Here is a 14,369-nt window from a genome sequence, read left to right on the forward strand (position 1 = left end):
TGCTCTCTCCAGGATGGTGGGATCTGGTGGTACCTGTGATTCTCAACACATTGAGCCCTAGGTTTCAGTTTTGATGCCGAGAGCAGTCAACCAGGCAATCCTCCAGCAGTGGTGTTATTGGTGCCAGAGTGGCTCTGCCGAGGCCCACAGTTCAAATCCATGGCCCAGTTCTAGAACTGTGATAGATTATGGATGGGGACCATAGTGAAAGAAATATGCATAAAACTGCCAAATCCTCAAAAAAAATCCTTTCACATCATAAATATTTTAACTGGTCTGAAGCACATTGGATTTCATTCACTCTCTGTGGTCAATGTGATGTCTTCTAAGATAGTTTTGCAAATGAACCAGTCTCAATCATGAAAAAAAACACATTTCAAGACATCATGCGACTGATTGGGGATGATCAGCCATAATCGCATTGAATGGCGGTGCTGGCACGAAGGGCCGAATGGCCTGCTCCTGCACCTATTGTCTATGTATCTATGTATCTATGTATCTATGAGATGGTTAAAGACAAAGTCACAAGGCTAGTAAACATGATAACCCTTTTATCCCCAAAGTAAATGAAAGTAAGTTGGAAACCATTCACCGGATTTTGCAGAGCTGGGATAGTATCCCTTCCCGAAAACCAATCCTACTGTGATAGTTACAATGATCTGGGGTTGCATATGGTTCCAGTGAGGTATTTGAGTATCAGTGTGCTGAGAATGTTCTCCATTTCATCTTCACCAGCTGCCGCTGCTCGGAGCCGGGATTAAACTTCATGGGAAGAGGGTGACAGACGACCTGCGGCCATTCCATGATCGGATGGAGGAATGTTTCAAGCAGCTAAAGATCAAAGTAGAGAAGGAGTATGGAACAAGGGAGTTGGTAAGAGGACTTGAGTCACGGCACCTCGGTTCATGCTTGGCAAAAATGAGCAATGTTGCAGGACCTTTCCTCCAGTGTATATTCTATCACATAGACCAATGGTGTAGAGGGGCAGGAAGCATTAATTATGGGGTTCCCTTCCCTGAAAATGGAGATCTGTTGTGGAGACATTGCTTCATAATAAATGCTCTCAATTCTTTTTATAATTATCAGCTAAGGGTGCAGGGTGTAAGATACCCCAGTAGAAGGAAAGCTCATCACAATCTTGTTTAGCTCCACAGATTTCAGAACAGTAAATAGAGGTTTGTTGATTTTGAGTAACAAAGGCACTGATATGTTTGTAGTGAATTCCCCTGCTCAGCACGTTAACAAAAGCCTTAATTCAGGCAGCACATTGTTTTGGTCCAAGCCTGAATATTGTTCTGGACTGCAGAAGGTATTTGTGCTTTTTGTCAGTGATTAGGGACATGCATTTTGTTTGCATCTGGCATGAAGAGCAGGCTGTGTCTTGTTCGACTGAGAGATGCCTCGTAGAGTGGGTCATACACTCATTCAGTGCTACACCCCTGAAGCAGTTAGGATCAATGGGGTTAAGGGTCTGGAGTGGGACATCAGGCATGGGGCCATTGGCATTATTATCAATCCAAAGTTAATTTCCCGCTGACTTCACGCCTGCTCTCCTGGATTTATCTTACAGCCGGATATTGATGACAAACGGGCAAGTCGGCCAAGATCCATGCTGAGGTCCTACCGACAGGTGTCCATGATCTCCCTCTCGTCCATCAACGCCGAATGTAGCACACCGACCAAAACGAGTGCTGAGATGTAAGGCACAACGATAATGTCATTGCCACTATTGGCAGTATTTATCAGCACACTATTAGCTGTTAAATTAGAAGAAACTAAGATTCTTGCTGTTTAAGAGGGAACTGATTCTTGCTGGCTGTGAGATGCATATTGTGAAAATATATAAGGTTGCAGGAAGACTTGCCACAATCCTCAAACTCTGAACATCAAGGATTAATATCTGTGTAATTATTGAGAGAATCAGAGGTACAGCAGCCCAAGAATTTATATAAAAATTAATGGCAAAGATATATTTTGTAATTAGCTATAATCCACATACATACTACACCATCGCTTTCAATCCATCCTAAGTCTACTCACTTAACCCATGCCTAACTCAATAGCTACCACAGTATCCTTCCTTCCCAAATCCCCACCTGAGCTGAGTGTCTGGTTCATCCTATTCTACACACCCACCATGCACGTGGCACAACGCGTGCGTCGTGACGCATAAATTATGACACGTAAATTACGCGCAAATGACGCCCAAATTATGCGCAAATGACACCCAAGTGGGACAGGCCCTTAACCTACACCCTCACAACCAATAACCATCCCTTCGTAACCAATAACTACACCCTTACAACCTACCTCTCATGCCAGTAACCATCCTCCCACAACCTGTATCATCCTTCACACCTCGTAATCCAACCCCTCACAACCAGTAACCGCTCACTCACTACCGGCACCCAAATTAGTGACCACAGTTTTCAATTAGCACAATCCATTCACAGCCAGTAACCATCGCTTAAAGCTAGTAACAATTCAACAAATCTACGTATGAACCAACCTCATAAAACCTGTAACCATATGCTCATAACCAAGAAATACCCACAGCTCCAAATCGTTTCACATGGACAATTATCCAGGAGTTAAGATTATGTGGGTGAACATTTTAGTCTGGAATTCAGTTCAGTTTAAATACACGAGGTGTTAAGGAGGATGTACTGCGAGTTGCACAAAGGTGATTTTCTTCTGTTTTGCTGCATGTATCTGATGCACTAATGTGGGGAGAATTCTGATTACACATGCAGCAACCTCCCGGACTTTTGGCCGCACATGAATTGTCGATGTTGTTCCTGGTCCACGTGGGAGCAAACTTCTACAACATCTGTGATCCTTGCTTCTGTGTTGCTTAAAGTCAAGTCAAGTCAAGTCAAGTTTATTTGTCACATACACATACGAGATGTGCAGTGAAATGAAAAGTGGCAATGCTCACGGACTTTGTGCAAAAAGACAAACAAACAAACTATAAACACAATCATAAACACACACATATATTCTTTTACATGTTAAATATTGGAAGGAAAAACGTTCAGTAAAGTTAGTCCCTGGTGAGATTTACAGTCCGAATGGGCTCTGGGAAGAAACTACTTCTCAACCTCTCCGTTCTCACAGCATGGCAACGGAGGCGTTTGCCTGACCGTAGCAACTGGAACAGTCCGTTGCATGGGTGGAAGGGGTCTCCCATGATTTTATTGGCTCTGGAGTTGCACCTCCTGATGTATAGTTCCTGCAGGGGGTCGAGTGAAGTTACCATAGTGCGTTTGGCCGAACACACTACTCTCTGCAGAGCCTTCTTGTCCTGGGCAGAGCAATTCTTCCCAAACCAGATGGTAATATTAACGGACAAGATGCTTTCCACAGCCGCTGCGTAGAACCACTGGAGGATCCTCGGAGACACTCTGAATTTCCTCAATTGCCTGAGGTGGTAAAGGCGCTGCCTTGCCTTAATCACAAGTGCTGCGGCGTGTGATGTCCATATCATATCCTCAGAGATGTGGACTCCCAGATATTTAAAGGAGACTCTACTTGATCTCGGCCAATGAAGTTCTGCATTGGCATCCTGCCTCAGCTGGACATCTGCTACATGGTATATTTAAAAGGCCTTCCCTTCTAAATCCACACTCCCCGACTTTACACTTACAGTGATGACAATCTCTGTTCATCTTCAAAGGCAACTCTTCCCGGAGATGTGACGACATCCCCTTCCAATTACCGACTCATTCCAACATCCATCCTCATTGCCAGCCACTCAGCTTGATGTATTTACTGACCTTAATTTCAGACCCTCTTCAATCATTCCTGAGCCCTCTTCTAATACCCATTGCTACCTCCTACAACTGGACCTTTCTGTGCATAAAACCCCTCAATGGCCTACCCAATCTCCTGGTTAGTAAATACTTTCATTCTCCTTCTCATTCCCTTTCTGTCCTGGGCCTCCGCCATTGTCAGAGTGAGGCCAAATGCAAATTGGAGGAACAGCACCTCATATTTTGTTTGGGCAAAATATAGCCACATCGGAATGAATATTGATTTCTCTAACATCAAGTCACCCTTGCATCCCCTCTCTCTCCGTCCCTCCCCCACCTACGACATCTTACCAGCTTCAAAGTCATCTTATTGAGTCTCATTATCTGTCTCATTTTCACCTGTGCCACAGTAAACAATGACCTGTTTCCTTTATCATCGTTACTTTTTTTGCATACCTTTCATTCATTTGTTCTTTATCTAATATATCAATCTCCATCTCTCGTTTCATTTGACTCTCATTTGAAGATGGGTCTTAACCTGAAACGTCACCTATTCCTTTTCTCCAGAGATGCTGTCTGACACGCTGAGTTACTCCAGCTCTTTGTGCCTATCTTCAGTTTAAACCAGCATCTGCAGTTCTTTCCTACACCCCTCAATCAATTGTTTGTTGACCCAATGCAATTCTCCTATTGAACAAACCTAAAACAGATATCTTTCAACTTCTGGTCAAAGTACATGCGCCACAGTACTTACAGGTCTTGTTTGCTTTTTTTTGTGGATGAAATGAAATTATAATGTATCTTTGACTTAACTCCCACCAGTTTCACTCTCGTCTACTTCAGCTACAGAAAGAATGTCCAAAATATCTTGGCAGTTGAACTCTTTATTAGTTTGATTAACCAACTGGGAGTAGTTTATATGTTAATTTGTGCAATTAAAATCAACTGATTGAACTGGGTACTTACGTTACATGTGTGTTCCTTACATCCTTGCAACAGCTCAATCCCAGACAGCCCGAGACCAAAGACACCGATCCTGAAGGTGGAGGAGAAGGCACCCGACAGGCCCATCAAGGAGGAAGGGGAGATCAAGTTAAGGAAGGAGAGAAAGCGGCAGAAGAGGAGCAGTGTGGTGTTTGCTGATATCAGGACAGAGCCGACAGAGTCCAAAAGGGTAAGCTGTGGAGGCAGCATACACTGCAGGAGGAAGAAACTAGCTTTACATAGTCCTGAGCAAATATAAATGTGCTGGAGTAACTCAAAGCGGCAGATGGCATCTTTGGAGGGAATCAACAGGTGGCGTTGAGGGTTGGGTTCCTTCTTCAGACTGATGGGGTAGAGTGGAGAGAGCTGGAAAAGAGAGGTGGACATAATCCTGTTCCTCTGCCATATGCCACGCTGAACAGTGTCAGCACAGAACATGGACACAAAAAGCTGGAGTAACTCAGCGGGACAGGCAGCATCATTGGAGAGAAGGAAAGGGTGACATTTCAGGTTGACACCCTTTTTCAGACAGAACAATTTGAGTCTCCACCACAGGAAGCAGGCATGACATACTCCAACATGCAGACAAAGAGATTGTTTTTTGATCAAAGGCATGAAGTTCATATCCTTAACTGTTGCTCACACTCCAAACTCCAGCCAAAAGCAACTCAAGATGCCAGTAAACCAATTAACTTTGTCTCTCCATAATCCTATGATCCTTTGAATTAGCAACAGTGGAACTTTGCTCTGTTCTGGGCACCTGTCAGCCGTGCACATCTGCAGGTTAAAACTACACACAATAACTCTGTGACCTTGAATTAGGTCCAGGGTGGCCAGTACGATAAACCTTCACCAAGTTACCTTTCGCACATTGGTGTGGGAATGACATATGCAATGCAAGCAACTGATGAATTAAAGTTGCAATGATGGTACAGACAAAGATGAGTTGATGTCCTTATATAAGACATAAAGAAGAGACCGTGTGGTAGAGGTGTTTAGATTCAGGTACCCCACAGAGTACGTGAAGAGAAAGTTTCCAATGGTTTTTGGATTGCTAATCAGCAGGCACATCTTTAGTTGATAAATAGATAAATCAGAGATGAATTGAAAACCTACCCAAAGTGCAAACATTGTGATACAGCTGTACATGTCGTTGGTGAGACCACACTTGTAACATTGTGTGCAGTTTTGCTTGGCCAAATATAATAGGAAGGATGTAATTAAGTTGGAAAGGGTGCAGTAGTGGGTTTTATTGTGAGGAGAGACTTTATAGGCTGAGACATTATTCTTTGGAGCGTAGGAGGATAAATGATGACCTTAATGAAACAAACAAAATCATTAGGGGCATCATTAATGTGAATGCTCACATTATTTTTCCCAGATTAATGGATTCTAAAACTAGAGGGCATAGGGTTAAGATGAGAAGGGAGATATTTAAGAGGGGACGGCTTTTTTGCTCAGACTATAGTCCGTATCTGAAACAAACTGCGAGAGAATGCTAGAGCAGCAAATATATTTATGCTTTTCAAAGGACATCTGAATGGCGTCGAGTTGGGAAAAAGGGAAGTACAACGGGATCTGGGGGTCCTTGTTCATCAGTCAATGAAAGTAAGCATGCAGGTACAGCAGGCAGTGAAGAAAGCGAATGGCATGTTAGCCTTTATAACAAGAGGAGTCAAATTTAGGAGCAAATAGGTCCTTCTGCAGTTGTACAGAGCCCTAGTGAGACCACACCTGGAGTAATGTGTGTAGTTTTAGTCCCCTAATTTGAGGAAGGACATTCTTGCTATTGAGGGAGTGCAGCATAGGTTTTCAAGATTAATTCCCAGGATGGCGGGACTGTCATATGCTGAGAGAATGGAGCAGCTGGGCTTGTACACTCTGGAGTTTAGAAGGATGAGAGGGATTCTTATTGAAACATGTAAGATTGTTAAGCGTTTGGACACGCTGGAAGCAGGAAACATGTTCCCGATGTTGGGGGAGTCCAGAATCAGGGGCCACAGTTTAAGAATAAGCCATTTAAAATAGAGACAAGGAAACACTTTTTCTCACAGAGAGTGGTGAGTCTGTGGAATTCTCTGCTTCAGAGGGTGGTGGAGGCAGGTTCTCTGGATGCTTTCAAGAGAGAGCTAGATAGGACTTAAAATTTGCGGAGTCAGGGGATATGGGGAGAAGGCAGGAATGGGGTACTGATTTGGGATGATCAGCCATGATCACATTGAATGGCGGTGCTGGCTCGAAGGGCCAAATGGCCTACTCCTGCACCTATTGTCTATTGTCTATCTGTGCAGAAATACAATATGGATAGGAAGGGTTGAGAAAGGTATGGGCCAAAGCAGACATATAGGCCTCTCCCAAAATGCTAACCTGGTCGCCATGGATAAGTTTGGCCAAAGGTCCTGTTTCCATGCTGTATGACTTTATGATCTTCTGCAGTTTAGTTTAGTTTAGTTTCGAGATAAAGCACGGAAACAGGTCCTTCGGCCCACCGAGTCCGCACTGTCCAGCAATCCCCGCACATCAACATTTCCATACACACACTAGGGACACTTTACACATATACCAAGCCAATTAGCCTACAAACCTGTATGTATTTGGAGTGTGGGAGGAAAGCAAAGGTCTTGGAGAAAACCCACCGGTCACGGGGAGAACGTACAAACACCGTAGAGACAGCACCCGTAGTCAGCATCGAAACTGGGCTTTTGGTGCTGGAAGCGCTGAAAGACAGCAACGGCTGTGGCACCATGCCGCTCTGTATGTATTCAATGGGCTAAATTTCATCCATACAATCTGTTCCTTCACATGTTCCATTACTGACTTCTCTCTGGCCGTATGGGTCTACATTGCCTCGAAGAATTATACTCTGTTGCTTATCAACAATGGATGATAGTTGAGACCAAAGCAACCGTGAGCTGCATTCTGCAGTCTCACAGACTCTTCCATGTCTTCATTTTTTTTCAATTGAGAATGTATTTACCTGGCTATCCTCTCTCAGACCCAAGCCATCGCAATCTGCCATTTGTGTACACTGTGTTTTATAGCAGTGAAATACCAGCAACAATGAAAAGCAAAACAATGAGTTTGCAACTAGTTCCTACTGGGTTTGGTTAGACTACGGTTCAAAAAACTGGTTTAAGATTCAACACCCCTTGACAATCTGATGATATGATGAGCGTTTGATGGCACTGAGCCTGTGCTCACTGGAGTTTAGAAGGATGAGGCGGGACCTCATTGAAACTTGCCGACTAGTGAAAGGCTTGTATAGAGTGGATGTGGAGGATGTTTTCACTAGTGGGAGAGTCTAGGACTAGAGGTCATACCCTCCGAATTAAAGGATGTTCCTTTAGGAAGGAGGTGAGAAGGAATTTCTTTAGTCAGAGGGTGGTAAATCTGTGGAATTCTTTGTCACAGAAGGCTGTGGAGGCCGTCAATTGATATTTTTAAAGCAGAGATAGATAGATTCTTGATTAGTCAGGGGTTATGACGGAAAACAGGAGAATGGGGTTAGGAGAGAGAGATAGATCAGCCATGATTGAATGGCTGAGTAGACTGAGTATTCTGCTCCTATCACTTATGACCTTATGACAATCCCATAAAAAGACTATGGCTTGGTTGGCATGGGAACCAAATGCTACATTCTCAATTGAAATGCTACAAATGCATTTCGTTGTCTCTGTACTGTACACTGACAATGACAATTAAATTGAATCTGAATCTGAATCTGAATAGGAGACTATTGGTGACCATGGGATTGGGCCTTTTTGCAAGACGGGGGTTTCTTCTCTGTATTGCCTGCCCTTGGAATGTTATAGTCGGATAGTGTAGAGGGAGCTTTACTTTTTAATAAACTTGTGTCGGGCAGGAGCTTTACTCTACAATCTGACATAAGATCACGGATCAAAAACATTGTCTGTTATATTTTCCACTAATGCCGCCTGAGCTATTGAATCTTCCCAGCATTTTCTGTTTTATTTCCGATTTTGGTTATATGCAGTTATTTTCTTTTGCTCAGTAATGTATTTTGGCACATTTGATGGTACATTGAACAGGATGCTTGTTTCGTTCTTAAATGCAAAGTTCCTGATCTAGACTGAAAACAGTTCCCTCAACATGTATCCATTTTCTCAGATGAACACTGTCTTCTTAACAACTCCCACCCTACTCACCACAGCCCCTAACCCTTTGACATGAATGTTTTTTTGCCTTTTCCAGCTGTCAAAGAAGCAGGAGTTTATGAGTGACACAAACCTGTCGGATGCTGTTGAGAAGCGCCCATCTTCAATGCTCAAGCAGATGAGTTTTGCAAGCAGATCCATGCCAACAATCCCAGGTACAGTTGACAATAGACAACAGGTGCAGGAGTAGGCCATTTGCCCCTTCTAGCCAGCACCACCATTCATTGTGATCATGGCTGATCATCCACAATCAGTACCACATTCCTGCCTTCCCCCATATCCCCTGACTCCGCTATCTTTGAGCTATATCTATGCTGAAAGCATCCAAAGAATTGGCCTCCATTGCCTTCTGAGGCAGAGAATTCCACAGATTCACAACTCTGGGTGAAAATGTTTTTCCTCATCTCCGTTCTCAATGGCCTAGCCCTTATTCTTAAACTGTGACCCCTGGTTCTGGACTCCCCCAATATCTGGAACATGTTTCCTGGATCTACTCTGTCCAATACAGTACATGTTTCCTGCATCTACCCAGTACAGAGAGATCAAGGTACTAACATAGTAGATTGTCGAGTGGTGACGCCATCAACTGTACAATACAATACAATACAATACAATACAATTTATTTGTCATTTGGAGCCCGTTGAGGTCCAAACGAAATGTCGTTTCTGCAGCCATACATTACAAAACGAAAAAGAAGCGAGACACAACACAATTTACACAAACATCCATCACAGCGCTGTGATGGAAGGCAAAAAACTTATCTCTCCCCTGCACTTCCCCCCCCGATGTCAGAGTCAAAGTCAAAGCCCCCGGCTGGCTATAGTGATTGTCCCGCGGCCATTAAAGCCACGCCGGGTGATACAAGGTCGCACACTGGGTCTTGGTGTTAGAGCCCCGGCGTGCGCTCGCAAAGTCCCGCGGCCATTCCAAGCCGCGCGGGGCGATGGTAAGTGTCCCCGCTCCCGGCGCTCTTCAACCCCGCAACTCGGGCGGGAGAAGTCGCCGCTGCGGAAGCCCCGAAAAGCGGTCTCCCACGAGGGACCCGCGGGCTTCCGGTGTTGCCGTCCACCAGGCCCGCGGTTGTAGCCTCCGAATCTCCGGGGGTCGGGTCGCAGCAGCGCTCCACCACTGCTTCACCCGCTCCGGACTCGGCCAGCTCCGCGACGGTGAGTAGGTCCGCAGCTCCGCAACTGGAGCCCCAGGTCGTTCCTGTTGGAGGCCGCTCCACGTTGCAGCCCCAACGACAACGGAGACCCGACAAGAAAAGGTCGGGTCTCCCGTGCAGCGGAAAGATTTTAAAGTTACCCCACCCACACCCCCCACACACATACCCTGACAAAAAAAATAAATAAAAACTACATAGAAACGAGACAAAAATAATAAAAATACAGACGGACTGCAGAGGCCGCTGCTGACGAGAGTCGCGCCGCCCACCAAGTATGGCGGCCTCGCCAGTAGCTGTCTGTCCTTTCATTCTTTTTGTTATTTTTAGTCTGTCTAAAAGTTTCTTTTTGGCAGTCTTTTAATCTTTTTTATGTGGGGTGGGGGGGGGAGGGGGAAACCGTTTTCTAAGTCACTACCTGGTCGAGGATGCTTCTTTTCTCTGAGCCACATCTTCACCCCACCTTGCGGCCTACCATCTGGATTGGCGCGGCCTTTCCTGCCGGAGACCGGTGAGAGCTTCACTGAATGACCATCGCGGAGAGGGGGATGCCTTACCGGGTCGCCGTGTTGGAGCTCGGCCTGTGGACTTCGGAAGCCGCAGTATCTAGTAGGAAGCGGTCGATTCGGAAACTCCAACCCGCTGAGAGTATTCTTCCGATGTCGGTGCTCCGATCATCCGATCATCCCGGTGAGAGGGCCTGAAACATCGGGCCGCCGTTGCGGCGACTGCGGAGGCCTGAATAGGCCCCGACCACGGGTGAACAAGAGGAAGATGACTGAACTTTGTTGCCTTCCCTCTCAGTGGGAAACGTTGATTTCGCTGTGGGGGATGTTTTTATGTTTTATGTTAAATTTTCTATAGTGTTGTGTTTATCTTATTTGTGTGCTAACCATATAACAATTACAGCACGGAAACAGGCCATCTGAACCCTTCTAGTCCATGCCAAACACGTATTCTCCCCTAGTCCCATATACCTGCGCTCAGACCATAACCCTCCATTCCTTTCTCGTCCATATAACTATCCAATTTATTTTTAAATGATAAAAACAAACCTGCCTCCACCACCTTCACTGGAAGCTCATTCCACACAGCTACCACTTTCTGAGTAAAGATTTTGTGTCTATCTTTAGTGTAAACCAGCATCTGAAGTTCCTTCCTACACATTGTATTACATCACCTTCTCAGGCATGTTGTACTGAGCAGTTCATGCCTCAAGATACTCACAAATAACAACACGGCTAATTCATAAGCTCCTCCAAGACCAATGACACTTTAAATGGAATCAGCTTTACATTCCAATCATCTTTATCCAGATATAAATGCTGTCAAACAACCTGTTCTGTAACATTTCAGAATAAGCATAGGGCTGACTTTCCACAATTTAACTCCATATAATCTTTTTAATCCTTAGGAGGTTAAAAAATTACATAAATTAAGATCACATCCAAAGGATGAAATCTATGGCAATGCAGCACTCCCTGAACCACACACTGGATCATCAGACAACATTTGCCACATACTGTATCTGTGCGGTTTGGACTGACAAATTCTGATTCCAACAATCCCGACAGAGTCAGAGCTGACAAGACAAATAGCAATTAAAAACAGGGGAAATGTGTCGGAAGGAACAGCAGTTGCTGTTTAAAACCAAAGATAGACACAAGAGGGATATGGAGTAACTCAGAGGGCCAGGCAGCATCTCGAGAGAGAAGGAATGGGCGATGTTTCGGGTCGAGACTCTTCTTCAGATTGAAAGTTACGGGAAAGGGAAACGAGAGATATAGATGATGATGTCTAGGGAAAGAGAACAAATGAATTAAAGATATACAAAAAAGTAATCTCTGAGGGGGAGCAGTGAGAGAGGGTGTGGCAGAACGCTCGTCTGAGAGAGGAGCAGAACATCTTCAAAGTAGATATACCTTGAGAAGATTTTGCAGTGGAGCAGACAAAATGTGTAAGAAGGAGCTACAGATGTTTGGTTGAGGTGGATAGAGTGGCAAAATATGCTTGGATTCATTAAGTGAGGCATTGAGAATAAGAACCAGGAGATCACGTTGCAGCTCCATAAAATGTTGGTTTGGCCACATTTGGAGTATTGGGTGCGATTAGTACCAAAACATAGCAGTGCCTGCATGTGTATTATATGCAAACAGAATGTTACTGTGCAGTTGCATATGTGATAAATAAAACACCATTGAACCATTGCGTTCTGGTCAAATATTACAGGAATGATATGGAGGCTTTGGAGAGGGTGCAGAGAGGTTGACTGGGATGGTGCCTGCATTAGAGGGCATTAACTATAAGGAGAGCTCGGACAAGCATGAATTGTTTTCTTTGGTATTGGAGGCTGAGGTGCCTCCTGATCGAGGTTGATGAAATGATGAGAGACATCTGTCGGATAGACAGTCAGAACCTTTTCCCCAGGGTGGAATTTCCTAATATTAGAGAGCATAAGGTCAGCGGGAGAAAGTTTAAAGGAGATATGTCAGGCAATTTTTTTCAACATAGAATGGTAGGTGCCTGTAACACAATGCCAGGGATGTCGGTGGAAGCAGATATAAAATACATTTAAGAGGCTTTTAGATAGACACATGAACACACAGTGAATTGAGGGAAATGGAATATGTGTACATCCCTCATTTGAGGATTAATTTGAGTGGGCTTCATGTTCGGCATGGACATTCTGGGCTGAAGGGACTGTTGTTGTGCTCTTGTGTTCAATGTTACCACTAATCTAGACTCTAGATGGCTAGCCTGGCCTATGAGTTGTCGGGTTTTTGACAACTGTGGCTGTTGGCTACTGACTTGGGACTGAAGGCTCTTCATCAATTACAGAGAGATGTGTTTCTCATTACTTATCCTATGCAGCTCTAATTTTTGCTGTGGCAAATGGAGGTGAAGAACAATCCTTTGAGCAGAATGCAATGAAGAGGATGAGTCAGCAGATGTTTGTGATGCCCCCAGAGGATGAGGGAGACAAGAAGGGAACCCTGAAAAGCAAAAAAGCTTCATTCTTTAAGAACCGGGTGAGTTTTTGTTACCTCAGATTGAATTCACGGAATACTCATTCCTGGACTAGTTGGTGTTTAGTTTCGTTTAGTTTAGAGATACAATGCAGAAACAGGCCTTTCGGCCCACCAAATCCACACCGACCAGCGACCCCTGCACACTAACATTACCCTACACACACACGGGACAATTTTCATTTATACCAAGCCAAGTAACTTACAAATCAGTAAGTCTTTGGAGTGTGGGAGGAAACCGAAGATCTGGGAGTAAACCCACGCAGGTCACGGGGAGAACGTTCAAACTCTGTACAGACAGCACCAGTACTCCAGAATGAACCCGGGTCTCTGGTGCTGTAAGGCAGTAGCTCTACCATTACGCCACCGTGCCACCCATTTATTGAAGAATCTTTGTTATTGAAGAATCTGGCTATCACAATCAACTTCCATTTCACCCAACATGCACGTCATCATGGGCTATGCACCTTCTATCCACATTAATGTGGCGGGAGCGATATTTCCAATTCTCTATGTGCTCTGGTAGTGAGTCTTAACTGAGAAATTGTCCAGTTAGACAGGTATAGGGGAAGCCTGTTCAGCCATTTATTCAGCTCATGGCTTCTCTGTGTCTCAATTCCCGGTATCCTTTTCATGCAAATTATTCCAGACTTTCATCCCCATATCTCTTAGTCGGGAAATACATTCATCTCCGTTCTCAATTCAGTCAGTGACAAAATCTCCACAGCCTTACAGAATTGAGTATTTCTGTGAGATTTACCACAAAGAAACCATTGAGCTTAGTGTCGGGAGAGAGAGTCCCAAGATAATATGAAGAAAAGATTCCTAATTATACTCGAAGCTGTGAGATATCTGTGACTGGGGCACAAGATCCAGGTGCTCACACCTATCTACCCCAACACCCAGCATCACCAATATAATTCATTATCAGGGTGCTTTGCTACTTCGAAGGGAGCCTGCAATATGTATCTGCTACCCTTATGTTCCTTGGTGGTAGAGGCCACAGGTTTGAGAGCTGCAATTGGAGATCCTAACCAAAGTGGTCCATTTGATCCCATCCACCTCTTTGTCCATCCTCATGAGCATTCTACAGTTGTAGTGTGTTGTCTTTACAAAGTGCTCTGCACCAACCTGCCAGCTCAGTTTTGGTAACTCCGCCCAAGTCAGGCTTCCCACCATCAAGAAGGACAAGGGCAAAAGGAATCTGGTGACAGCACCTTCACAATCCACGCAACAGGCACATGGGAAGTTGTCAGCTTACAGGTCACT

At 44.6% G+C, this 14,369-nt stretch overlaps 1 protein-coding gene and 1 long non-coding RNA gene across 6 annotated transcripts in view; one reads left to right on the top strand and one right to left on the bottom strand.

The window, feature by feature from the left end:
- LOC129701436 (dedicator of cytokinesis protein 2-like) overlaps nucleotides 1-14,369 on the top strand; it is a 671,641-nt gene that overhangs the window by 656,744 nt on the left and 528 nt on the right. Inside the window, exons 47-51 of the mRNA XM_055642616.1 lie at nucleotides 736-873; nucleotides 1,571-1,698; nucleotides 4,752-4,926; nucleotides 8,949-9,066; nucleotides 12,946-13,103. Coding sequence (XP_055498591.1) covers nucleotides 736-873; nucleotides 1,571-1,698; nucleotides 4,752-4,926; nucleotides 8,949-9,066; nucleotides 12,946-13,103 — 717 coding nt within the window. The remainder of the gene's footprint in view (nucleotides 1-735; nucleotides 874-1,570; nucleotides 1,699-4,751; nucleotides 4,927-8,948; nucleotides 9,067-12,945; nucleotides 13,104-14,369) is intronic.
- The window catches only part of LOC129701438 (uncharacterized), a 68,648-nt gene that overhangs the window by 35,655 nt on the left and 18,624 nt on the right, over nucleotides 1-14,369 (bottom strand). The window contains exon 1 of one of the 5 annotated variants that reach the window (XR_008724199.1): nucleotides 4,719-4,767. The exons of the other annotated variants lie outside the window; for them this stretch is intronic. This is a non-coding gene — a long non-coding RNA (uncharacterized LOC129701438). Of the gene's footprint in view, nucleotides 1-4,718; nucleotides 4,768-14,369 lie in introns of those variants that run through there. 5 annotated transcript variants of the gene reach the window in all.

The sequence above is a fragment of the Leucoraja erinacea genome, chromosome 11, assembly GCF_028641065.1.
Source record: "Leucoraja erinacea ecotype New England chromosome 11, Leri_hhj_1, whole genome shotgun sequence".
Classification (NCBI taxonomy): domain Eukaryota; kingdom Metazoa; phylum Chordata; class Chondrichthyes; order Rajiformes; family Rajidae; genus Leucoraja; species Leucoraja erinaceus.